At 49.3% G+C, this 26,931-nt stretch overlaps 1 protein-coding gene across 2 annotated transcripts; it reads right to left on the bottom strand.

The window, feature by feature from the left end:
- Window positions 1-1,947: 1,947 nt before the first annotated feature.
- On the bottom strand, window positions 1,948-26,931 carry MICALL2 (MICAL like 2). Of its 2 annotated transcripts, none has more exons than XM_032992347.2 (17): window positions 26,679-26,931; window positions 20,253-20,301; window positions 16,516-16,657; window positions 13,926-14,086; window positions 13,129-13,250; window positions 12,083-12,757; window positions 11,699-11,874; window positions 10,758-10,833; window positions 10,341-10,456; window positions 9,691-9,840; window positions 6,868-6,923; window positions 6,238-6,361; window positions 5,551-5,641; window positions 5,105-5,178; window positions 4,649-4,763; window positions 3,623-3,669; window positions 1,948-3,531 (listed from the first exon to the last, which is right to left on the bottom strand). In XM_032992347.2, exons 1-17 carry the CDS (start codon window positions 26,819-26,821, stop codon window positions 3,434-3,436), a joined length of 2,415 nt encoding a protein of 804 aa, XP_032848238.2. In that variant the 5' UTR covers window positions 26,822-26,931; the 3' UTR covers window positions 1,948-3,433. The 2 variants fall into 2 exon arrangements, with proteins under 2 accessions (XP_032848238.2, XP_042654735.1); XM_042798801.1 differs by lacking the exon at window positions 26,679-26,931 and adding an exon at window positions 19,319-19,862 and having other exon boundaries at window positions 20,253-20,294.

The following is a 26,931-nucleotide window of genomic DNA, read 5'->3' as shown; positions in this document are numbered from 1 at the left end:
AACTTATCAGTCAACCCCCTGCTAGCCTGACCTCAGCATCTGATGGGGCTGGTGCAGAGCACAAACAGCCCTTTCTTGCGAAGAATGGAGAGGAATTTGATTCCTGTTCAGTTACAGGAGGGGTGCCTGGACTGCATAATTACTCAGAGGTGACCACTACGGAGAGGCAGTTGAGAGCTGCTTTCCCAATGCCTTCCCTCCCTGCTCAGTCCCGGGGCCAAATCCTCCCGCTTTGCCTCCTGGAGCACTTCCACAGGGTGAGCAAAGCTGCTTGTGCTCGGAGAGCAAACAGGGGTCAGGCAGGGGGAATCAGCTCAGCTAAAAGCGGCCAGCTGGCTAAAAGCCATTCCCTTTCTCCACCTTAGCCAACAGCTTAGTTTGTCTAGGGGTCGTTTCAAGCCTTGGATTAGGAGAGTGGTGGAAATGCAAATCCTCTGAGACCCTAATTCAAGGTAGAGGAAGGAGGAACAAGCTGGGTTGTCCTCACGTTCACAACCGGCAGTTGTCTGGGTGTACAGGAGCTGCGGGGCTGCAGCAGGCTGTATGGGTAGACCCTGGCCATGACCAGGCAGCACTCCATCAGTACAAGTAAGAGTTTGGGTCTCTGCGTAGGATGAGTTTGGATCACTACCACACTATTTATGTGCTCATCTTTGGTGTAGAAATAATTGAAGTCAGTCCATAACCTCCTGTTCCTGGTGGAGTTGCAAGGAAGGCTGGGGCCCTCTCTGCACTCCTGTTCTCAACATTTCTCTACCTTGAGACCACTTAAACCTTTTAAACCCACATAACATTTCCAGGTGAGCCTCATATCCCTAGACCACATCTCCAACAGACTCCAGGTGGAAGAATCAGCAGTTTTCCCTTCAAAATCTCTTCTTGGAGGCAGGTAAGCACATAGCTAGCAGGAATAACAAGTACCTGCTTTCTGGCAGCAGTTGGCCTTTTCACAGAAGCAAACTTTACAACAGGTCAAACCATGCACTCATTGCCACCGCGGGGCCCCAAGGGGTGGTTGTTTAAGCACCTTGTGATCACATTCCTGTGTAGACCCATCTCCTGCCTGCCTTCAAGATGGGTGAAGGTTGAACTGCCCCGTGTCTCCTGGAGAGGGATGGATTGGATGAGTTTGGAAGATGCTGCCACCTCCAAATCCACATAAACCAAACTTCATGAGGTTGGAGAACCTGAGCTTGAAGATGAAAGCCCATCAATAACAGCAGCCCGGGATAGCTGTAGGAGGGGGACCCATTCATCAGGGAGGGTATTTCTCTCCTTCAGCAGAGGTGGTTTCAGGTCCCTCCCTCTCAGCTGGCAGCCCACACAAGCAGGTTTAATGCTGGGGATTTGCTTCTAGTGTCGAGGTCTGGAAGAGAGGCCCTCCTCCCCGGCCTCATGTTTATTCACACCCCCAGGAAAGAAAGAGCTTCAGGACAAGCACACTGGGATGGCAGGGCACAGCACACCAGCCCCCGTGTCAGCATGTTGCCCAAAACCAGCTTGTCTTCTCCTCTGGGCAAGCACGGACCAACATGGAGCAAAGAGTGTAGTGACAGCGCTTCCATCAGTGTTTTACCTGCTGAAACTGTGGTTCAGCCATTTGGGTCACCAATGCCACAGTACGAGCTCTGCCTCCCGTCTTCTCCCCTAGACTGCTGGCTAGGCTGGCATTCCACAAGGCTTGGGGATGTGTGTGATGCTAAAGCAGCGAGAGGGAAAATGCACTTACCTGAGAGCTGGGGGGGAATTTGACACATAAACGAAATCACCGAGAAACCCCTTGGTGTTGCTGCTCTCCCAGGACCTGCAGTTGGTCTACAAGCTCTGGGCAGGGGAGCCTCTCCATCACCAAGCTCCTGCTACCACTCACAGCTCCGGAGAAGGATCGTCAGTGCTCACAGTGACCAGGGCAGCCCGCACCCAGTAACCCACGCTGGGACTCTGAGATTTGCTCCAGCAATTCTTTATTGGAAAAAAGCATATGCAGGTACAGGGTGTCCCACCACATGTGCACACATGGCACACACTGTGGGCACCAGGAACCCCCTCGGGCACTCGGTACCTCACTGAGCACAGCTTGCAGTGCCCAGGGCTGGCTGCCTGGGACAGAGAGTCCCACTGCCACCTCGTGGGTAAGGGACGCATCGCCTCTGCTCTGCCACCGGGCACAGCAGGCAGCAAACCTCCCCTGGGCAAAATCCCAGGCCGTGCTGGAGAACAGGACCAGGAGAAACCTCAAAGTACCTGGTTTGGAGGGAGGAGGGAAGTCCACATATACCAGAGCTAGAGGCATCATGAATTAATCTGATCTTTCCCTGCCTGTCTCCATCCCCTATCCCCAGGCTGATTGAGAAGAGAGGATGCTGCCGCACAGGGCAGGTGTCTGGCTGCAGCCACTGGACTGAGGGAAGAGTAGAAAGACTCACTGCCAACAGCCCAGGATCTGCTTGTACTCTCCTGGTCTCACTAAGGTAAATCACAGCACCCCTTGAGGGTGCTGGCTGTCCAGGGAGAGACTCAGGAACTGAAACATTGGTCCCATGCAGAAAACTCATGGGTGAGGCAAACCCATTAATTCCCTTCTGCTCCCAGCTAGCACCAGGTTGTCAAAAGAAGACTTCTGTTCATTTTCATCAGGATGGGCCACAGACAATGAAAACACTGCTTCACTGTGCAGTTGGAGAAATAAGGAAGCTACAAATCTCCCCCATAGAGGGAATGAAGCAGTGAGCAACCCCTCATGGCTTTGAGAAACCAGCCTACAGCAACTCCCAAAAGGAGATCTGGAAACAGAGCACTGTTGCTGAAACTGCTCTGGGTCTAGGACATCCCACCCCACAGATACAGAGGTGGTTCTGCTCTCTGTCTCCCCCCAGTTGTGGGGCCTGCAGCTCCAGTTTGCACTGGTGTAATACGGGGGAGAACCTCAATCTCTCTTGCCCCAAAGCACCTCTCTCTCTGCATCTCTGATCCTGGCCAAAAAGGCACAGCACACGCAAGGGGGGAGGAAGGGAGGGAGAACGGCCCTTCCGCAGACCAGCGCAGCGTCCTTGGTGCAGCCCTGGTTGACATGAGTGGGGCACCGTGGGGTGACATACAGTGTCATGCTCCTGTATTCAGGACTGTAATGACCTGAGCAGTGAATGAGTAAATCAAACTTCGCCCTCCTGAGCTGCCAACAAGGCTGAAGCCAGCTCTGAGCTAGATCCAAAAAAGAAAAACAGTCTTAAAAGTCCATCTTCTGGGAAAAGTATCCTTGAGCCCCCTACCAGGGCCAGAGGGGATTCACACTGTCCCTTTAGTCCGCAAACCTGCAGTCTCCATGTCAGGGAGCAGAGAGGCCTCATCACAGTCCTGCACAACTCCAGGAAAGCAGCAGTGAGAAAGGAACATACCTATGATGTCCCTCTCTGGGCCACTGGGCAAAGGAACATCATTCCTGAGCTTTACTCTTGTTTTTCTGCTTCCATATTTTGGACAAGCGGAACTTGTTCTTCTTCTTCTCTGGCTCCTGGCTTTCAAGAGATCCATCTGCAGGAGAGGGAGCCGACACAGAGCAGGTTGAGACCCACAGCCCCAGTGCCACCCAGTGGTGCTCCGTAAGAGTAGAAAGGGTCCTTACCCAACCTCTGGATCATGTCTGCCAACATCTGGTCCTCCTCTTTCTCTCTGTAATGGAACAGCATGGCATTAGAAAACTTTGTTGTGTTTTATGACATGATGGTAGACACTGAAAACCACGCGAAGACTACTGTTATTCCCCCAGTCAGAAATGACAAGCCTCCATAGCACACCCTGAGAAGGGTGCAGGAAAAAAACAACAGTTGTAGGAGTCCTAGGCATCAGCAAATTGCATCTGGTTCCCTTGAAAGCAAGGGCCTGTGTGGGGATTTCCAGACTGTGGCAATCCAGCACTGCATCAGGGAGGTCCTTCCTCCAGCTGGCCTATGAATCATCAGAGTTCACTGAATTGTGTTCATCACCAAGGATAAATAAATAAAGGTTGAGACATCAGTAGCCTGAGATGCTGCAGAGGTGCTCATCACAATCAGGGACAAACACGCTGCTACCTTCTTGGGCCTGGGCAAGGCCAGAGACAAAAGTCTGGGTATTACTAGAATCCTCAAGCTGCAGTAGGTGCCCTGAGGTCAAGAAATGAGGCTGCTCTCAGCAACAGGAAGGACAAATCCAGCTACTTGACACAGCAGTCTTTCTTTGAACTTGGGGAAGATCCAATTCTCGGCTACAGTTGTTCTTTCAGTTGCTGCAGCAGACAAACACATTCCTGGCTTCATGTTCCCAGAGTCCTCCTGCAGCTCTCATGCTGCTTCAATCCTCCCCACCTCCATCCTCTCCCTCTCCTCCCCCTGACTTCTACATTTTAACAGCCTTTGTCCTCTGAGAAGCACTAGCTTGAGAGAGCACTGAACGTGGCTGCAGTCCTGGTATCAGTTTCTAACAGCTGCCAAGGAAGCAATGGCAGCAGCATTTAGGACACAATGGTTGGTGACATGTCACCACCCACCTCTCATGGAGCAGAAATCTGGATTACAGCCATTTATTCACCCCTACAGCCTGGGTAGCTGAGGAAGTACAATGGAAATCATCTCTGGTGTTGGCTCACCTCCCACCATTTGAGGGTCCTCACCTGAGTCTGTCCTCATCCAGGCACTCCACAATACTGTTCCGATCATTGACTGTGTTTAGATACGACTCCAGCAGCTCCTTCTCTCGCTCCTTCTCCCTGCGTGTTTTCAGTTCCTCTGCACAAGACAAGGGAAGCCCACATCACGGCCATAGGTGAGTACCTCCCAGCTGTGGTTCCTGCCTCCAACCTGCTCCAGCAAGTCCCTCTCACAGGCCCAGATTTTATTATCCTCACACTCAGGGGCACACCTTACATCCCCTCAGAAAGCGCAGGTGGGTTGGATGTTACAGGGAGATTGCACCCGACAGCTTGACAGCACAGTCAGGAGACACTCTGCAGTGAAACTGCAATCCCTGGCAGCGTCATTCAGATCTGAAGGACATCCCAGGTCTGACACGCAGAGCGGAGGGCTCCCAGCCAGGGGCCAGCAGGATTCTCAGTGCAGCTGGTCCTTACCTGGCTTGCTCATGAGGTGTCGCAGCTCCGTCTCAATGTTCCACTGCTGCTCCTCCAGCTTCTGTTGTTTCATCCTAGAAGGGACCACAGAAGCAAGAAGTTGCTGCCCCTCCATGCCCCAGGGCCAGATCCTTCTTATATTGTGCTAGAGCCTCATCTCTGCATTGCTGGGTACGGGTGGGTTGAGGGAAATCTTCCTCCATCATATTTGTTAAGGTTTCCCTCCCCACAAATTCATCACAGACCCTGGGTGCTCATCAGTGCTCAAAGACCCGTCAGCTAATACCTCAGGATGCTGGTAGTTCTCCCAAAGATGTCCTCAAGCCCTCCCCTCATCCCACCAATTGGCACATTATTTTTTGGGCTGCCATGTTCCCTACCCTTCCCTGCTTATTGCTCACAGGTGAAGTGCACAAGCAGACAGGTGAATTTCTGGTTGTACTTACTTGTACATCAGCTCCGATTCCTGTCTGAGCAGCAGCTGTTTCTCATGGATCAGTTTGAACCAATCCACCATGAGGGCATCCTCGGACTCATCTGCAAAGGAGACAAAGAGCAGGACTGCTTCAGAAGCTGTATCAGTTCAGTCTTCCTGGCTCAAACACACAGTCACTTGAAGGAGAGCCTAGGATAACTTGAGTCACAGGCAACCTCAAGTGAGAATGGCTCATCTTTGGTACTCCTGGGTACAAGGAAAAGGATGCAGATCACTCCCTGTAGATTCTAGGAGGATGCTCACAGGTATTCTTCTACACACACCCAGCTCATCTTCCATGTGGCTGGCTCAACTCTGCCATTCTGAATGAACTCACTAAGCCCTGCAAAATTTGATCCAGCCATGACAGTCAGTCTGGCTTGGGATCCAAAAGCCAGATCAATAGTGGCTTTCCACTCCCCAGACTCCCTGATCCTCAGCCAAATAAACACAAGACCTTGCTCAAACATTAGGTTAGGAAACAGACAGAAAGGGTTCATAATTCCCAGGGCTTTATCTTGCTGTACCAGGTACCTTTGACAATCTGGTGTCTCACATGTAGCAGAAGCTCCTAGAAATGGAGCCAAGAACTCCCAGGGGTAGGACATGAGCCTCACACCTCCCCACCATAACAGAACTGGCCCATGGTCTTCTTTACCTCCCTCACAGCCACGCAGCTGCTTTTCCAGATCCACTCCTTTCAATTCCAGCTCATCCAGCTGCTTCTCGATGTCATGCACCTTCTCCTGGATTTCTTCCTCAGGGAGGTAGTCCGGGTGCAGCTAGGAAAACAAATGTAGGACCAAACACAGCTCAGTGCCCTCAGACTGCCTGCTGAGGTCACAGCCCCAACAAATATAGGAAATGACATAAGGAGCCCAACTGCAGAGCCATGTCCTGGAAGGGCCAAGACAGCAGAGATGCAGAGCTGGCTGCTCATAACAGAGAGGTAGCTATTGCAACGCTACAGCGCTGCGAAACATTTGCTGTGAGTGAAAACATCTACCCACATTTGTCAGTCCACAGACATTCTCCTCCTTTGTTGGGGGACGCAATGTCTACCAGAGTTTTGTTTGGCTCTGTCTTATTCCAGCTTCTATTGTCCCCTTGCATGGGAGGTAACCAGCAGTCTCTCCATCTCGTCTCTGCTCCAGAGCCTTTTAGCCCTTCCCTCAGAATTCAAATAAATATTCTCAGTAAGACAAACTGAAATATATCTGGGCAAGCACTTCAGTAGGATACCCAATAACCCCAGCCTCTTTCACTTACGCTTGGTTTCCAGCCATACCTTGGTTGGGGACACAGCTTCAGGGTTCTGGACGCTTTTTGGAACAGAGGGTTTAACTAGAAGTGAGAAAAAACAAAACAAAACAAAAAATGCCACAGCAAACCTTAAATAATTCTGTGGTGTGAGACAATGCCTATACCACCAGAGAGCACAACAGGTCCCTGCCACCCAACAGAGAGCACTGGCGACACACGTGCATCGGCACACCTGCTAGGGTGAGAGATGTGTCCGCAGGAAACAGCACAGCCCGATCTACTCCTCGTGGCTGGACAATCAGGTACCCTACAGTCACAGAGCACTGCTTTCATCCCCAGGGCAGAGGCAGTCACCTAACTCAGGTGTGATTTGGGACCTTGCACCGGAGAATATAGACTTCTGTGTTCATTCGTTATCTTGTTAAAACTCAACGACATTTATCGTGGCAAAACCCACCCCTTATTAAGCTTCCAAAGGATAGAACAGAAATACTGGGTTACTGTCACTGGAAACACCAAGATATACTTAAAAATGCCCCTCTAGTGCTCTTGTACAAAGAAGTATCAGTAAATACTGATGAAACAAAGATGGTCTATGGGACTTTAGCATAGGTCTCAGGAAACTAAGGTTCAATTCCTTCCACAAAACACTTCCTAGGTGAGAAGTCCCTTAGGCCCCACTACACAGCATTATTTAGGCCCTGGACACCTATTAAAATCAATCCTTAAGCAACATGTATTTGTTCCACTGTGCCTCAGCTTCCTCTGCCCAACTGTGCTGCAAGGATAACTACAGAAGAGTGTGAGGTATTCGGATACCCAAGGGAATGGGCTGGATAATTACCACAGAGAGAGAACAGAGGCGTACGTGGATGAAGTGATAAGGAAGAAAAACTCTGGTATCAAAAGAGCAAGGCTCGAAGAAAGGCAGCAGTGGTGCAGGCTCAGCACACACAAGGAGAAAGACGGGACAGACAGACTAGGGGAGCCTCATGAGAGTCTCTGGCAATTGGTGCTGACTCGAGAAGAGTTCAAGGACAGCTCTCCAATTGCCCAGCCCCTGCTCTACTGCCTTTTCTAGGGAGAGTGCAGAAGGACAAGATGCTGGATGTGGCAATCAGCTGTGTTGTTCCTGCATTGCTGACCTCTGTCAGGGTACTCCCGCTGGATGCTGCTGGTTTGCTGCCCTGTACACTACCTGCAACTCGCACTTCTCTTAAAGGTTCCTCCAAGAGGGACCTGGCCTGCCACGAGCAGTCTGCTGCTACTGCCTGAGCACCACCTCCCTCTCCCAGCTCAGCCCTGCATCTCCCAGCTCCTTCTGAGTGATCTCTGCAGCACCTCCAACCAAGGTAGAAAGCTGCACCACTGATCGTGAGAAGATGAAGGTCACTGGAGGGGAATGGCTAGTAAAACGACACTCCTGATGAGCTCAGGGTCTGATATCCCCTGATATCCTCAAGTTCTGTCTTGACAGACACAGGATGAGTTGGCTGCTTGCCTGCAAACTAGAAGTAGGACAGTTGGCAAGAAAACCCTGGAGCCTCCTTTCTCAACAGAAAACACTACCTATGCCAAAGAAAACGAATTATCTACAGAAATTCTCACCATCCACAGCCCCATGCAACACACATGGGATTAAGGGCAGGAACGGTAGCTGACTGTTCACAGAGTCTCTGAGTGCTGAGGTAAAGACCTATACGGAGGAGCAACAAGTCTGTCCTTAATCCACAGGCTGCCAAGTGACAGCCTTTCAGATGGCAGACTTGCACACACATGAAAAATGGGGGGAGACTGCTGGGAAAGTTTCCCATAGCAGGCACTCCCCAACAGCAATCATTAAGATTTAAAAAGATGGCTATAAAGCCAGCCTTCCTTAACAGGTCACTTCCTGGGAAAGATGTAACGCTGAACCTTGTGGCTGAGTCTGAGGAAAAATGAGATGGAAAGTTTTGGGAAAATGATGGCACTGGGGGCACGCTAAGCTTTTAAAATAGACAACACAATCGGAGTTTGAATGCTTTGTAGCTGTCAGAGGTGCAGGCTAAGGACAGTGCTGGAACCAGCTACCAAATACTAAAGCATGAGGCCATCAAACCATCGGGAGCCATCCTGCTTGCTCCGAGACAAACATCAGAGTCAGGACTGAGCCATGCTGTGAGGACCTTCTAGTCCAAACAGATAAGACAGAGCCAGATAGGGTAAGGAAAGCAAGCTGAGCAAACAGGACAGCAGCAGACATCAGGTTAGTTCCAGGAAATTTCATTTGCACTGTGGCAGGATATGTAGGAACAAGGACAACTGGGCAAAGGAGGAGAGGTACACAGTAAAGCTGTGGTTGAACATACAGGAATAAGAAACTGGATTAAGGGTAGGGACAAACTGGTCAGAACTGGTCAGGATATCTTCTAAAGCCCAAGAAGCAGCAGCCTTGGCTGCTGCTACCATGGGTCCCGCCAGCTGGAGTCTCTGGCTGACAGTTCTCTGCATTCCTTTCATTTCCCAAAGCCACTCAACTGGAGAGGAACAGAGCCATTAACTAGATCCCAGTTCCCCGAATTAGGAGATGGTCCTCTTCATAGCTTTGAGTCTAAAGAATGACAGAGCAGTGACCTCGACAAATCCTTACTTTAATTTCTTCCCTTCCCACTGAATTCTCTGGCCTGGCTGGTTTCTACTTAGGGCAAGCTGGCTAATAAAAATTAATGACACAGATTTTTCTCCTATGACAACAGTCACAAGTTTAGCCACAGAAAATTCAGGGACATATCTCCCATACTGACCACTCAGGCTGTTCCCTGAAAGTGCAGAGGAGAGGGTGCATTTAAGCAGGCAGAAGAGACCTTACATGTGGTAGTGCTTTTGTTCATCTGGTTGCCCTCTTCCTCTTTCTTGGCAGAGACCCCAGGCTCTTCCCAGTCTTGATTTAAATTCTGACAGCTCCTGATAAGATCTGAGCTGGGAATCAGCTTCTTCTTCACGAATCCACCAGATGAAGCTGGATTAAGAAGCACAGACAGGTTTTGGTTAAGAAATTTCAATCCTCGTCTCATAAAGGCCCCTTTATTGCCCAGCATCTCTAGCAATCACCACTAGCCACCTTCATTTCTAGTCCTAGTTCTCCTCTCTTGATGACAGTGAGTGGCACAAGCCCAGAGGAAACAGGGAGAAACCATCGAGTATGAGAGAAGGGTGGAGAAGAATAAACAGTTGGGAACCATCACCAAGATTTCCCATCATTACACATTTATGAGAGTAAGCAAAATCTTGCTAGCTGTCTTACACAAGGAGGGCACCCTGTGAAGACGAACTACCTCTCCTTGGGGAAGGATGGCTCTCAAAATAAAGGCACCACAGGGCCAAAGCAGGTGCAGAGACCAAAAATCCCTGAAAGCAAGGCACAGTCTCCACCAACATGTTCCTACACATGCCTTGCAGCACTAATGCCTGTCCCCTGCCTGATTGGCAAAGTTAAGGCAAAGCTTATATCCTTCATACCAGAGTCCTGCTTTGCTGATGGGACAACTAATGGACTTGGCCTTGTCTCCTTGTGTGCTGGGCTCCCTGTTCCCATCTGGGAGTTATCAGTAGGTTTCTTAGAGCCATCTTGGTCTCTGCAAAGAAGACAGACAAAGGTAGGAAACCATTGCTCTTGTAGAATGGTCCACAGGAAGAGGTCTGGACAACCTGGGCTGGTCACACTTTTCTAATCAGAGTCCAGCAATTTGAAATATGCTTTCCCTCCCCCAAAATGAAAGTCTTTGCCTTTTCCATCAAATTGCTGAAAACAGAAACATTAAAACACAGCAGCTCTTCCCTCCTATGTGCACACAGACCTGCAGCGAACAACACAGGTGTAAGCATGGACAACCCCATTCACTTGTCATGGAGGCCCACTGGCTCCAAGACACTCACTTGTTGGCTACAGGCTTCAACAGAGATCTCCACTCTGCTGGGCTCTCAGACTTGTCTTCACCAGCATTCATGCTTCCTAAAGAAAGGAATAAAGCAAGATAATATCAGATCCAATAAAAAGAAACAAGCCAGATTTGAGTCTCAGGAGGATCTTAGGAGATAAGCCATGCACTGAGGTAGATACTGTGATGTTATTGCAGCAAACCAGCACCAGTTCAACAAGTTTAACATAGACAGATTCACATACAGTTGGTAGTAAATAAACTTGGTGGCATTTTGCCCCTTTCAACTCAAATACTTTAAAACCTACGCAGCTACAGGAACACAGCTGTAGTGTAAACGAATAGGCACATTCAACAGCAATATAACACAAACAGCTCAGATCTCAGAGACTAAAGGAGGGGGCAGGAAAGGGGAGAGACACAAAACCCACAAGCTCACAGCAAAATGCAGAGAGAATCTGCTTCTGGCCCAAAAAAATGATAGGCCATCTGGAAGTGCCTGAGACAGTGGGTACCCCCAGAACATCATCCCTTGGCCCACTGCTCTGTCACCATGGTGGAAACTCTGTTCAAAACACACAGGGCTGGTGAGCCCCCAATGCAATCACAAAGTCATTCTGAAGTTCTGGCAAGGTCTGTCATCTGGGAAAGTCTACCTAAGCCTCTGAAATCCACCATGATCCCAGTGTTTGATGACAGCTAGTACAACTTCAAATACCTGGAGATCCTCGGAGAAGAAACATTTGCCATGCTAGAGGGAGCAATTGCACAGGGACAAACGGAGGTGTGTTGATCAACAGAACTCAGAAAACCCTTATGTGGTGGTACAGACAGAAAGTATAGGAGTCAGTGACACATTCATTGTACTGGTCCAAGAAAAAGGCATAAAGTTGGCATGCTGTATCCAGGCAGAGCTTTATGTGAATCAATCATCCTCACCTTTGATGACTTTCAATTCTGTCTTGTGCACAGAGTCAACAGGTTTGCTGGCAGCCTGGCTCTTGGGCAGAGGGTCTGTAATCTGTTCCTGTTTTAGTGCTGCGGCCCCTGTTCTGCTGGACTGTGCTTTTGGAGCTGGACTCTGACACTGAGAACTGGTGGGAGAAAACTTGCCACTGCAAAAAAGAACAACGTAGTGAGTCTTTTTGAAAGGATGGACCTTTTTATTTGCCTCTGTTCCAAAGACTTGGATGAATCCCTCTACATGTCTTTAAATCTCAGCCACAAAGGCAGTCAGGAAAAGGGAAGAAAGATGCAGAGACTTCTCCAAGTTATCCCAAGAATTATCTTGGGAGTAAAAAAGGAAGAAGAAATAGTACTTACCTGCTGAGTGCTGATGAGCCAGTGGAACTGAGTCCTCCTGGCCTGTTTGGAGAGGTGCTTGATCCAGTCAGAGCCTGTATAATATGGTTACGTGCCTGATCCTTCTCAGCATTCACTGGGCTGACCTCAGTAGTGGTTCTGGAAGAGGCAGTTTTACTAGGGCCATGAGAAGAAGGGACTTGTTTTTTAGTGTCAGAGGTTTTATTGCTGGAGGACTCTAATGACCGAAAAAAATTTTCTCGGGCTTGCTGTGTTTTTGTTGTAGAGGTTGTCCAAAGAGGTCCTGATGGGGTACCTTCATGGCGATCTGTTTTATTTCCTAATGAGGTACCTTTGCAGTTATCTGATTTATTTACAGCTGAAGAGGACCATGGAGTATTTACACTTTTAGAGTCAGAGCTTCCAGAAGATGAAACAGATGGCTTGGGTGAATTAGCAAGGCCTTCCTGGCTGGGTTTCTTCAACACCTGCTCTAGTTTCTTGGGTTCTCCTGCTTTCTGGAAGGCCCTGGCGGTGGCAGCAGGGGCTGGGGTACTCTCAGGTTTGTTCCCGGTGCTGCGGAGATCAGAGGTCTGGACATTGTCTGGCTGCTGGTGGCTGGTACAGATGAACGTACCGGGCTCAGGCCCAGCTTTGTAGCTTCCAGGAAGAAGCACGTTCCAACACTGCCTGCACCTGTGGATACAAAAATCTCAGAAAATATCCTCCAGAGCACTGAGAGGCCATCGACACACGGCTGAAAGTGCAGGCACAATTCTACTGTCAGCACAGGGAGGGTGAAGGTACCACACTGGCAGTGAGCAGACCCCATGTGCACGTTCCCCAGGCACCAAAACGGGAGCTGCTGATAGCACGGCCTTAAGTAGGAAAGGTGTGGAGGAAAACAGACCTGTACAAAGTTTCCCCTATGCACAGGTCAAGAGCAGGCCCAGGTTGCCTTCACTCCAAAAAAAAAGGTGCCACACCACTCTCCTTCCAGTCCCAAAGGAATCAGGCTGCCCCACTGTGACCCACAGGCCTGCCCCCCCCTCTTTGAAAAGCTGTACCTGAAGCAGTTCCTGTGATAGAGCTTCCCATCGGCCAAGTAGCGCTGCACCAGGTGCACATGGTTCCCGCAGATCCCACAGCTGCTGCTGGGGATATTCCCGCTCTCTGCCAGGACCCCTCTCTGTGGGGAGAAGCAGTGGGTGAGCAGGCAGCACCGTGGCCCTGTGTACAGCTGTGAATCTCCCAGGTAGGCGAGCGTTCGGCATGCACAGCCACTTGGCTAAATTAGGGAAGCGATATCCAGAAAATCCCTGCCCCCACTAACCCCTTGTTCATAGGAAGTGGAACAGCCCTCGGGAGGATAAAGTAAGGGGGTCTTGTTCCCACAAAGACAGAGGACCAGGGTGTTTTGTCTGCCTGTGGGAAACTGAAGTGCAAAGGTCTCTGATTTGAATTAGCTAGGAAAGGGCCTTAACCTTCTGAGAGAGAACCTTCCTTTCTTCCACCCTATTTTTGTCCCTACTCTGCTTTCAAACTGTTTCCAAGAATTTAATCAATGTTTTCTAGCATAAATAATACATTCTGTTGAAAACCTCCATCCCGAAGGTCTAGGAACAGCCTAGCTACGTCCTAAGATGCCCATGTCCTATTCACTTCTAGATGAATCCCAGATGACTGATGGCTTTCCAGTGACTCCCACCTGAATCTGTGCAGTAACCAGACCTCCTGGTTAAATCCCCCCAGAGCGAGCAGAGAATTTAGAGACCAAGTCCTTACCACTAGGAGCCTCGAAGTATCCTAATATTCTAGCTCACTGAATTAAGGTTTAAAGAACACCCCGAAACATACTTCTTACCGTGGTGACTGAGGAGGTTTCTTTTGGCTTAGCTCTGGCTGGTGGGTGAGCAGGAGGCAGTTTTGGTGGCACTGGCTTAGGAGGCTCTGAAACAGCTTTCTTCCCAAGAGGCTGCTCCTGAGGTTCAGAGGAAGGACGCTTGATTCCAGCCATGCCTCCAACTGGAAGAAAGGACAAAGGGAAGATTTTAAGGGAACATAAGGAAAACCCACTGGCTAAGGAGTAATTTACAATATAAGAAGATCCAGAGGTGCCTGATGGATAGCATGCAAAGCATACAAGGAGACATAGGCTTCCTTCACAAGCAATTCTGTAGTAGAGTGAGGGGCATGAAGCAACAAGTGTATTTTATCCACATTCAGCTGAAACTGCTGACTTTCTTCTCAGGGAATTCCAGGGAGAGGAATGAAAAAGTGCAGAAATATAAAACATGATCCATCAATGGTGTGAAGAAGGCATTGGGTTTGTACCTGGCCCACAGTTTGACTGGAACCGATCACCACTGAAACAGGCACTGCTGTTGGGTATTACAGCTAAGGAACTGGAGCACAGAAGGTTTGCTTTATTCAAGTTGCTGTGCTAGAGACTTCCTACATACCCTGAACCTTCACTGCTGTGGGTGTCCACCCCACATCCCAGCTGGGACTCTCATGGAGCTAACAGGCTTGTCAAATGCAGAAATGACCACTAAAAATGGGTAATTCTACAACAACAAAGACTTGGAGGTGCCATGGTGATGCTGCTGAGGAAACCAAAGACTTGCCACAAGAAGCCTGCCAATGCCCAATCCTCTTTTCTTTGCAGATGAAAGAGAAACCCTCTAAATTCACAAGCAGAGAAAAGAGAATCTCTAACACACTTCAGTCAGTCAAGGAATGATGCCCCATGCCCTGGGAAGCGCAGGGAGACTTCCCTGGGAAATAAGGCTTCATGCACAGTTTTTACAGACAAGACCTCTCATCTGTCTCACAGGAATGTTATTTTTGCACCACTTCCTATTCTGAATGAGATGTCTCTGTGTTCCTTGTGGGATATATGAGCCACATCTTCACTTTAAGAGCAACCAACTGAATGACCACCCGTCTGAAAAAAGATTATGCCCTTCTCAGTAAATAGAGAGTCTGGGCAAGGAGCAGAGAGGAAGCTCAGTTCCCAGAAGTCTTCTCTCACGAAAGCTAGCAATCCAAATAAACACCCAGAGCTCCTTTACCGCAGCAACCAGTGGACTGGTGGCAGCCGACCCAGCAAATGGTTTAGACTCAGGCTGCCCCCTCACTTCCCACTCGTGCTATTTATTGAACTCCCAAAGCCCAGCACAAAGATGAGTGGCTTCAGCTCTACCCTTCTGTAAATGCCTGACCTCAATAAAATATTGGCCACTCACCCTCTCTGGCCTCCTGCGTTCTGCTTATTTCATGGTCTTGCTGGAGCCCATTTGAAGGGCACAACGATGGTATTAGGAGTCTGCTTGGTGTCAGAGAACACGTTCCTGGCTGGGCTCATTTTCAGATACATACATTCAAGCCAGCAACAGGAATGCAACCAGAGTGTTTTGTGGGACACTAGAGAGTATAAAAATGTGCCATGCTTGAAGACATGGTAGGTAAGATGATGGGGAAAGGGGGTAAAGACCCCAAACTGACCCAGATTCCCACTACTTGGCACAAACACAATGGAATTTGTTTGACTTCAATCAGAATGGTTTTAAACAAGAAATAAAAATTGAAGAAGGGGGCGGGAAGAGGTTGTGGAGGGAGAGAAAAAGCATGCTTAAATGTGTAAAGAGGTGGAGAAGGGGGAATAGTTTAGACATTAAAGGCAGCTCTCAGAGTGAACTGTGCTTTCTTTCCAAGATGTAGGACATTTTCAATACATATCTGTCTTCTCCATCTAGATTCACCTTAACCAGTTAAGTCATTCACTTTCTAAAGTTTCCTCTGGAGGAACCTGTGAAATTGGTTTATCGTATTATTTGATTCTGTATGAGCTTAAAGCCAAATATAAACCAAGTCTACAATAATGCTCCTGTGAGCCCAGATAAACTCTCCAGTATGTGAATATAATGCCTTGGCAGCTCTGTGGACTGTTTTATGTTTGAAATAATTGCTATCACAATTATGCCAGTTAAGGGGGTCATTTTCTTCTACTTCCTTTTATCAGTACTGCTGTGCTGTACAAGCCCTACCATGGATGCTGTTACATTGGCACAGACTCACAGACAAGCTCAGCCTTGTTAGACTCCATGTTCTCACCAGTCCTCTGGTGTGGTAAGGACTGGATCAGGGATGAAGGTGCTTGAGAAACAAAAGCTGAGGTGGGGACCATGGATGGGAACCTTCACTGCTCCTGTCTGGCTGAACCATAAGGAATTCTAGATTGTATATTAAATTTGAAGGCAGTAGTTTTAAAGACAAGGCACTAGTGCTATTGTAGACCAGTGTGTAAAGAGTTCAGATCCTCCACTGAATTAGTTCTGGCACCAAAAGACCTCTATGCAGTCCATTTTGCTTTTCCAAGCTTGTTAGGAGGCAAAGGAAAGCATAAAATTAAATCCAAATCATCCCACCCCTCCAGGATATATGGTACTTACTAGGAGACCGTCCATGGAAGTAGTTATAATACTGGGAAACATAGGTAAGGATGCTCAGCCTGTCTGGTACCCTCAGAGCAACCATATCCTCTGCATCCAGCAAGGCTGGGATCCCCAGCTCCTCCTCCGCCACTCGAAATGCCTAGAGAAGGAAGAAAGAAAAACACCCCCAAAAAAAAGGGCTTGTCCAGCCCAGACAGCAGAGTTGCTCCTCATCCAATGTAAGAACTTCACTGCAAACAGCCCCACTAGAATAATAACTCTACTGGGGAACAGCTGCACCAGCTTAACTCCTACATCATACGGCCGTTACAGGAACCAACAGTCATGGCTTCCAGCCACCACGTTGAGAAATTCAGGCAGGGAGCCAAAAATCTGGCCTGGCAAGCTGGCCATAGCTCACTGCACGGGAACTCACCTGGGCTTCCCCAGCTCTTCCTCGAGCCTGCCTCTATCTGGATACGCACAGCTGCGGAGAGCGAGGCCTGGCAGAGGGAGATGTGTCAGTCCAGGCTGGCAGACTCGCTTGCAGGCTTCCAGCCCAACCTGGAGCACTCCCCAGTTAACAGTGCGCTGGTAGGTGTTTGCAGGCAGCTTTCTATCTCCGAGTGCTGTGCAAACGTTAAAGCTTCCTGCCTACTCTCCCCCATCAGAAAAGGAGGAAATCTCGGGCTGCAGGAGGGAGCTCTCTCTCCCAGACTAGAGAGGAGGAAGAGAGGAATAATGCAGAATTCCTGATACCTAGCTCCCTTCCAGCTTTACCATTTCCATGCTGTCTAACATGTATTTGGGGCAAATATTCCTCTTTGTGGTGTCCTCTGATTTGAAACTGCAGGATCAAAGTCAGACAAAGGAGGGAAAAGCTATTTTCATTTGCCTCTGAAAAAGAGCCTTTACTAGAGGACAAAAAAATTGCAACATCAATATAGCAACTTTGCCCTTGCTCAACTGAGTGTAGGGCTTTTACTAGGGACTTTCTCCATCCCTCTTCCTTCCTGGCTTATAAGAAAAAAAACCCTTTCTCTCCCCCTTTGGAGCATCCCCTTTGAAATGTCAACACAGTAAAGGAAAACAGCACTTGCAGGACCAAAGGCACAAGGAAGGCTATGGCTGAAGCCCACAGTGAAAGGGTTAAAGAAAGACTTGAACATATTAAAACCCTCCACATCTGACCTCTGGCACAGATACACAACAGTGTTGGTGTACAAGCCAACTATTCCTGCTTAGAAGAAACAAACAGCCATTATTTTTTAGCAAGATAATTACCATTTTTTTCCATTGGGTATCCCAGTAAAAATGTAACTGAGCTGACATTAAGCACGCTTTCAGCCAGTTACCTCCGGTGCGTCATTCCGGCTGCCAGCCCAGCCTGGCACTCGCTGGTCTCATAACTTGGTACTTAATATATTCTTTGCAGTGTTCCCCATTGTACTGGCTGCACAACTGGTCTGACCAGTGGAGTCTTCTTGCTGGACATTCCCTGTGTGCAGTCTAGCAGGAACACAGGCCGTGACATCTCCTGCCACACAGTGCCATGGAGGAGACCAGTGCAACAGAACAAGGGTGAGGGGCTGCCTGGACCACCAAGAGGAGGATGCTCTATGCACACAACTGGTTTGACCAGAACCAGGTGAGCAGTGCAAAAAGCAACATTAGATGTAGTGTCCTCTGTGCCTACAGCACCCTTGTGCTCCTGGGAACTGCTCCTGCCTGAAGTTCCAACAAGATCACCAGCTAACATGGTCCAGTTGTGCTTCTCCTCTACCTGTCTGCCCAGGCTGGACTTTAAAAAGGCAACATGTTATTTCTGCATAACATTTTTCATCAGGGCAGCTCCAAGTGCTTTACGAAGGAGGTAAGTGCTACTGCTCTCATTTTGCATAGTGGAGGCAAAGTGATACACTCAAGGCCATCTGAGCCAGCCAGGCACAGCTTTCCTCTGACACAGGCTACCACTGTATCTGCTACACCATGCCACCATCCATTAGCACTGAAAGAACTGGATCCAAGGCCTCTAGAAACCTTTCTCCTCTTTACATATTTTTGAAATCTTTAGCAAAAAAATGCCACCAACTGAATTTTTTCTAGGGCTTGGGGCTGTTTTTTTTGGCATTTGAGAAGTGACACATTCTTCCTCAGCAGAAGACCTTATATGGCAAATTGCAGAGAAACCAAGATTTTTTTAGTTGAATAATACAGCCCCTGAAAAGAAGTTATTGAATAGTGAGGCATCAAGGAGGGTCTGAACAATAGCAGAGGAATAGCGCTGGGAGAAATCAGACCCACTCGTATCCCAAGGGCAGCCAGAGCAAGAAAGTGTAGGAGCTAGGATGGAGAGCAGTCCGACGGGGAGACCAGCTCAGGAGCCCACAGGGAGACAGAGGGGTCAACTCCATTGATGGCAGAGCCAAGGCAGCAGGATACCAGCAGTGAAAGGGCAACACAGACAAGTCATCCTAGAGCAGATAGAATAAATAAGAGAGAGCAAAATAACGGACATAAAAGAAACTAAGAAATGGAGGGAGTGGGGTAAGCACAGGCTGTGACAAAGGAAGGGAGCAATTCGTTATGAGAGACACAAAGAAGCTTTTCATTAGTAAAAGCAGTGGAGGCAGTTCGGACAGCTCATTTCCCAGAGAGAAGCAAAGCTGCCAGCAGAGCAGACACCCTCAGCCTGCCTGGGGAAGGAGCAACACTCAAGGCTTCACAGCACTCTGGCCAGGATGACCGTCCGTGGCCAAAAGGCCCTGATGCCTGCCAAAAACCAAACCTCAAGGGCAAAAACACTTGGTCTGAATCTCACCTAGAAGAGAGGAACATGCAGGGCTGAACCCCAGAGAGTGTGGATAGCTGCTCTCATACTGCAGCCCCAGCTTGGGGAGAGGGGGATCCATCACAGGCACTGTGAAACATGGCCAGGGCCGAAGTGGAGCGGAAGCTAAGGAGCACAGGGGTGCAAATTTAGCTCTCCTGGAGACAAGGACCACCTCAGACGGCTCACTGCATCAGAGGATGTCATTCCTCCAGTCCAGACAAGAGTAAACTGCTGTGGTTCATTCATATCCCGAGCTCCTGCCAAGCAGCCACGAAGCTGTGTGGAGCAGTGCCAAGGGAAGAGAAGCATTTTACTCCACTGCCTCCCTCTTTGTGAGGGAGAGAGGGAGGAAAAAAAATCCTTCTTTGGAGCACTACGTCCATGCTTGAATCCAGCGCAGGAGGGAGTTGGTCTGCCAAACTTCTACTTTCTTCGTGGAAAGAACAAGAGAAGCTCAAATCCCATCCTGCAGTGAAGTATCCAGGCAGAATTTGGTTTTAGGATGTCTATACGTTCTGGCAGCCTTCATCCCCTGCATGAGGAATGAGCAGAAGTGGGCGGAGACTCCCTGTGCTTCCCCTCTCACACTAGCTACCTCCTAGCTCCTGCTCCATCCCTCAGGAGCATCACGCACTCAACATGTCCATGTTTTCACCTCCAGCATCTGTCCAAGTTCTTGCTGCCACAGGCATCCTTGTGTGGGCAGTGAAGCAGAGTGAACAGTCTGAGGGCACTTTCAAGCAGCCAGCAAACCTGGACATTGCTGTTCAAAGCAGAAGATTGGATGCATGCAGAATAAGGCAAAGGATTCGAATACAACACTCTCAGCACACTGCAACTGCAGGGTTTCTGTTGCTAAACCACACAAGCAATGTGTCAGGTCCTAGACTAGACCAAAAGTAAAACGTTAAAAGTCACTTACCAACTTGTTGTTCTCATACACATTTTCTTTACTGAGGGAGTCAAAGTTTCTGAAATACAGAAAGAAGAGAAAAATCTCAGGTTGGTGATGCAGAGCAAGCTGCTTCACTTCCAGCTTCTTGAATCTCTCTGAGCCTCACTGGTTTGGGGGACAGAGCACCTCCTTGCACCCTGCCTTCTCAGAGACGCTCTGGAGGGAGCAGTGTGGCAGATCCCATCCGAGACAATCACAGACCTGCTACAGCTCCCAGGACAGAGACGTGTAGGAGACTCAGCAGGCACAGCCATCTGCCCACAAGCAGCACAACACATTTTTGGCACATCTACTGTTGCAGGACTCACTCACGCAGCCTCCTGCGGACAGGATGTGCTGATGCCAAAACATCCCACACAGATTCAGGGGTTTTGCTGAGACAGCCAGGAGCAACTCGTGGGGTGGGGTGGGGTTTTTTACCCCCAAAAAAGCCTTGCTCCTCTCCCACCTCAAAAAGATACACTGATGTCTGCCAACCAGATTTGCAACACTCTCGCCATGGAAGTACTTTCCAAACAGCCACGACCATGTTCTTCTCCCATCTTGCAAGTTGTTTCCACACAGAGAGACCTGCTCTCCAAGGAGGTGTGAATCCCTTGGACGCTGCACGTATCACATGCTTCTCTGATCCATCAGTATCCTCTGATCTCAGAAGCTGCTGGTTCCACCAGCACGCAAGTTCTGGTTTCAAGTCCTCTTTTCCCCTCTGGCAGAGCTCCACAAAATCAGCACCAGGAATCTGCCTGGGAAATACCTCTGCCTACAACATAATACTGCAGCTGATAACACCAAAGTTGCCTGTAGAAATCTTATTCTCCTTTCTCTAGGGCTGTCACTTTTGATTTGTAATCATAACCAATAACTGAAAAAGAAAAGATAATTTCTGTTTGCAGTTACAAGCTAAAGCCAACAATCCTCCTTCTTTTCTGAGGTCCCCAGACATCACCTCCCTCTCCCTCTCTCTGGTCCAACCCAGATGCCATCTCTCTCTGCACTCTGCTGGGAACTCAGAAACTGGGACCTGGCAGGACAGGCAAAAAAGCACAGGGGAAAGTGAATTTCTGCTATTGGAAGTAGAGCTGCAACACAGCGTGCTTTCTCACCCACAGCAGAGCATATCCCTTGCTTAGGAAGCAGCCACTGTCAGCTTTGTTTTAAACTGACTGTCGCTTGCTGAACTGGGAATACAAAACTGTCTGTTGGCTGGCAGCCCTGCTCTCCAACACTGCTTCCGTCTGCCCAGGCAAGCAGTCAGGGTCAATATGTCTCAACCCAGTTTCGCTTTGCAATCCTTGTACCTGCTGGCAAAGAGCTGAGTGAAAGGCTAGAATCAGAGAGGAAATTCTCACTAATAAACAGAAAAGACTACAGCACCAACTTTGCATTTTCTATGGAGCACCTTTATAACCTATGTGGACCTACCCATGCTAGCCAGTCCCTCACCTCCGAGAGGAGCCAAGGTAACCGTGTGAAAGCCAGGGCAAAGCTGGCTCGCGGTGACCTATTCATGAGACAAACACATGATATGTATCGCAGCAGGGGAACTTTTTCCATGACTTGCAACAGAAAGGAGGAAGCCAGGTCCTTTACCTACTTAGTACAGAAAGTGGAGTATTACATTGTAAATAAGAGAGGCACCTTCAAACACGTTTGTCCATCATGCCACAGCCTACGTCTCCTCCCTGCTTCCCACATCTGGTATTGCTATGTGGGATAAGGAGAGAACGAACAACAGATAAGACCCAAAGGTCAAACTCGCCCAAGAAGCACATAAAGACAAGGCACATCCCACCTCTAAATCATATACTCTTTCCTGTGCAAAATCAAAGGGACTTGCAGAGGTTTTTATTCAAGCAGTGTTTCTGCCCAGAGATTTCCCTTCCCTAAGACAATGGATTAAAAAGAGCAACAAAAATAATCACAAGCCAAAAAAGCCTCAGTGAAACAATAGCTACAATCATCCTGTCTTGTGTCAGGCAAGAAAATCAGCTTTTTTAAGAGCCAGCTCAAGGAGGTGATTGCAGCTCTCTGCTTCACTCCTGGTTCTGCTCCCAAACAAAGTCTCTGTAGCAGGGACATCTTGAATGCTGGAAAACACCTGCAAGGGCAAAGGGGAGCTCCAGTTTCCTCAGTCGTGCTGACACATAAGACATAACATACTAGAGTTACCTATTTATTGTGGGTCAGTGCCTTTCGCTCCCATGCTGAATGCTGTTTGCTATGGTAGTGCGAGTGCAGCTTCACACAGCATGGCATGTAAGAGACACCTAAAAACCTGAATCTCTGATGGTGAACGTCTGAAACCCCCTTCTGTTCCCCAAAAGAGAGTGTAGACAATGAGGTTACTTGGTCATTTCAAGAGCCTCCTGCCCTCTCAGCATCACTCCTTCCCTGGCTAGTCAGGTGAACTGCTTACATATAATATTTCTTTTGGAAATTGATCTTGCTTGTGCATCTCCTATCTTGGAATATCAAAGCTCTCCAGACGAATGTAATCCTAAGAAAGCAAATCTAATACAAATGGAGAAGTAGGAGTTCTCCGCTGAGAAAACACAGGCAACTGAATTAATTGGAAGAGGTAAAAACCATAAATCTGACCCAAGAGAGGGCCTCCGGTGTTGGAAACAAATCAGAGTGGAGTTCACTAGCACAGGAACACAAGTGAAGTTTTTAGCTCCCCAAGAAATCCTTCTCTTAGCAAAGAGTGGCCAAGCATTTCTCATGCCCACAAATCTCCATGATGACCCACTGTTCCAGCTGCAGACCCAGCGCTTGCAAAGCACACCCACGGTCCTTTGCAAAACACATGTGTTTCCATAGGAGGAATCTCTGCTGCTGCTGCAAGTGCTAACTTGGTTGGAAACCTGACCTTGGAGCAAACTGAGAAAAAAAAAAAAAACAAAACCCAAGCCATGACGGTACTAAAAAAGATTCTGCCTCTTGGTACTTTTGTAGTACTTTATCTATAGACGGTAAGATAGGTGAAAGGATCACTGAAAAAGAGTGAAGCACCTTTTGCCAGCTCACAGTCCTTGAACAGAGGGTTCAAATCCTGCATGCGCTGCTGGGAACAGGACCTTTCAGCTGTGCTCTTTCTGGAGGTGCAAACAACATGGGGAGACGGGACAGGACTAGGAATCCCGGGTGGAAGATGTCCCCCCATGTGCTCATCCTCCTCTCAGCAATGCCTGCTCCACACTGCTCTGGCCTTGTTTGACTAACAACAGATGAGACTCCCTGCCCCCCGAACCATTCTCGCCTATGCCTGTCACACAAACCACAACCCTGTGGAGTCAAAGCAGGCAGCAGCTCTGCTTCACCCCAGCCTTTTGCTAAGGAGATGGAGATTGCAAGCAACCCGTCCTCAGCACAGCCAGGGCCCTCTCTGTCCGTATCGGTGACAGTCAGCCTCATCCTGCCCCACTGAGCTGACAGTGGCTCAGAAAGTGCTGCTGGAGGAACAGGCACCCACTGCTGCTCAGCCACTAAGGGGGATTTCACAGCCCGTCAGCTCCCAGAACACCGGGCTGAATACCGGTTCACAGTCTGGGAAAGAGCAAGATCCCAGGCGAAGAGAAGAAGCTTAATCAAAACCTTTCCTCAACATCTGGCATTAATATCTGAGCGACTGTGCACGGCTCCCCAGCTTCTTCTAACTCACTTATCAGGCCAAGGCCACCAAAACCGTGGCCGGAGCTCGCGCAGCCATCGCCAACACACACGGCAGCTGCCGACCACCGTGAGGCTTCACGTCCCTCTGATGAGAGGAGCCTCAGGGCTCTGCAATCATCCCAGAAAATGGGCTGGGACCTGCCTGACACAGCGTGTGTGCCTATCTGGGGCTGGCTGTGAAGCACTCTTCAGCTGGGACAGAAGAGAAATGAATTTCCATGGTAATTCAGCATGCATCTCCACTCCCCCAGAGCTTCCTTGGGTGAGTGGGAAGTGAGTGGGCAATGCATTTCTAATTTTACACAGCCTGCCCTGTTCACCAATAACATACAAACGGACATCAGCCACGTTTGAGAGACGTTATCATATTTTCCATGTTTTCCAGCAAGAAAACAGGAAGGAGTGAGAGACCCCCACCAGCCTGTCCTCTGAGCCACATACTCCACAAGAGAAGCCTATGATTATGACTGTCTTTTGTAATTGCTTGAAGTTTTTCTGGGAATTTCTCAAGCTCCTGCAAGGAGAAATCCCCCTGCACTCCTCAGCCCAAGAATGTCCTTTGTGTAAATCAAGACAGAAAACACACTGTTGCAAAACTCTGATGCCGTGACTGAATCATGTTCTGTAAGTGATTTATATAGCAGAGCTGCTGCAAGCAGACTGAGCACTCCAAGCACTAATTGTCCTTTTCTAGTTTTATTTTCAGTACGATGCTTTTAATCTTCAACTAGGATCTTTGCTAGAAGCAAGGGGAGGAGCTCAGGATAAAGCACTTCAAGCCTCTGGAAAGCAGGAGTTACAGCCACACGTGCAGTCAGCCACACTCCTCTGCCTGTGGCTCCTGCACTGCCAAAACTCAGAGAAGCTTTTACAGATACATGGAGAATCTGCACAAGTATTCAGCCCCAGGACCTGACACATGACACCCGGCAGCCCTGGCCACCAACTACTTGAAAGCATAATTTCCTTCCAGCAGGACTTTGCCCAGCCAAGGGTACACCTGGTGCTTTCCTGCATTATACCACTGATACTGATGAAGGAGGTCACTGATAAAAGCTTCTCTTACTCTAACCCTCAGGCAGTCTTTGCTAAGCTGGCCCAAGTCAGAAGGAGCTTCTGTAAGGTCCTGAATGAAGTCAGACAGAATTTCCATCATCAAAGAAAATGAATGGGAACAGAGACGCCACAAGGAACATCTTCCCTCTTCAGCACAGGAGAATTTATTTAAAATATGTCTCTCCACAACCTTTGACACACCATTCAAGGATTATAAACAACCCACTAAACTGGTCAACAGGCTTATAACAGCTCTCAAGTCGCCGAGTTGCTGTTTACCCCCATGCTCCGGATGGGCCAGCTGCTGAGTCGGCCAGGAAGCAGTTACAGTCCCTATACGAGCACCTCCTGGTCACGTCAACCTTTCTGCCCTGGTGTTTTGTATCTTTGAGACTGTGAATCAAAGGAAGGAAAGGAAATATCTGGAGTCACATGGACATGACAGCATGTCAGGAAGCCATACACAGCAACACCATGGTGACTGCCCAAGCACTGGGGACTACAGAGAAAGTGAGCCTGGAGCTCCTGCACTAACCTCCCGCTGCCCGTGCCTGCTCCTGCCTCTTCCAAGTTTCAAGAACATAGAAGAGAGAGAGCAGGAGGAGATCTTCACCTTGCACTTTTACCAGAAGTGAGACATCTGTAAGAGAAACCTCTGCACACAAACCTAAGTGGAAGGCTGTCCTGGGAGCACAAGGAAAAAGGCAGAATTCAAGGAACAGCAGAAAAGTGCAGTACAGAAAACCCACCCTGTTCCCCTACCAGCTGGACACATCTGACTGGATGAGACCTAACACTTAAACCAATACACTTGGGCAATCTTGGCACTGCTCCCCTGTCTTGACCTCCTCCTTCAGCTCCCCCCCACCTCAAAGATCCCTGAAGTAAAAAAAAAAAAAACAACAAAAAAAAAAAAAAAAAAAAAAAAAAGCAACTAGGAAGCAGGATCTACGTTTCCCTTGGACAATTTACCCTCCCAGAAATTAACATCTGGGCAAGGACTGATCAAAACCCACAGGGCACCAGCAACGGGGCCAGCAAGGGGTGGAAAGCACTTTGCCTCCCACAGACAGAGCTCTAGATGGGAAAAACGAGTGATGTGCAGGAATCCAGCGGCTGCCAGGCCCTGCCCTTCTATTGTATTTTGTTTAAATAGCCCTCACCTCCCGACTCATGAGCGGCTAAGCTGCCGTCGGGCTGAGCGAGGAAAGCCTTGCCTAAGCAAACATGAACAGCAAAGAAGGAAACTCTTCCCCCAAAATCAGTGCCTGAACTTGTTTTTCAATGGAAAGTACGCATTTAAAACATAATTCAGCCACAGAGGGAAGAAAGGAGAAAAAGGAAAAACATAGGGGAGGGAAAAAAAGGCACGTAGGCAGCGAAAGCAGAGCTCTTCGCTCGGAGATTTTCAGCGTGGGTGCTAGCAGAGCTCCTGGTGCCAGCCGCCGGCCCACAGCATCTCCCACGGAGGAGCTGGGGTTCCTGCCAGGGCTGATTCTGTGGGGAAGGCGAGAGGGGCCCGTGGCGGATGGAGGGCCTGGGGTCTGCAGCTCGGCGGCGGGGCGACCGCAGCCTGGCGAAGGCCCTCGGTGGCGAGCGGAGGGGCCCGGCCCCACCGAGCCGGCATCCCACGTGTGGGCCTCGACGCCCGGCGATGGTACTCACATGAGGTCGGGCCGGTGCCGGTGGAGGATGGCGCAGAAGGCGAGGCCGTCGCGGAAGGAGGTGGTCATGTTGGTGATGCTGACATCGCGGTAGCCCTCGCACTGCTGCTTGCACCACAGCTGCAGGTTCTGGATGGCCGCCATCGCCTTGGACGGGCGGCGGGGCCCCCCGCCCCGGGGCGGCTCGGCGGGGCAGGAGGGAGCCCCTGGCCGTGCCCAGCCCGGCCGGAGGCTGCCGGCGTGTGGCGGCCGGC

This window comes from Tyto alba, unplaced genomic scaffold (genome assembly GCF_018691265.1).
Source record: "Tyto alba isolate M040663 unplaced genomic scaffold, T.alba_DEE_v4.0 Super-Scaffold_28, whole genome shotgun sequence".
Lineage (NCBI taxonomy): Eukaryota > Metazoa > Chordata > Aves > Strigiformes > Tytonidae > Tyto > Tyto alba.
This window is presented reverse-complemented; position numbering and strand designations above follow the sequence as displayed.

Excerpts from the sequence above, each read along its gene's own strand:
- MICALL2 (XM_032992347.2), bottom strand. The coding sequence starts at position 26,821 with ATGGCGGCCATCCAGAACCTGCAGCTGTGGTGCAAGCAGCAGTGCGAG. Across the intron at positions 14,087-16,515 it reads CTTCCATGGACGGTCTCCTA|TTGGAGGCATGGCTGGAATC; the intron begins GTAAGTACCATA and ends CCTTTCTTCCAG. Across the intron at positions 5,642-6,237 it reads GCTGCGTGGCTGTGAGGGAG|ATGAGTCCGAGGATGCCCTC; the intron begins GTAAAGAAGACC and ends TCTCCTTTGCAG.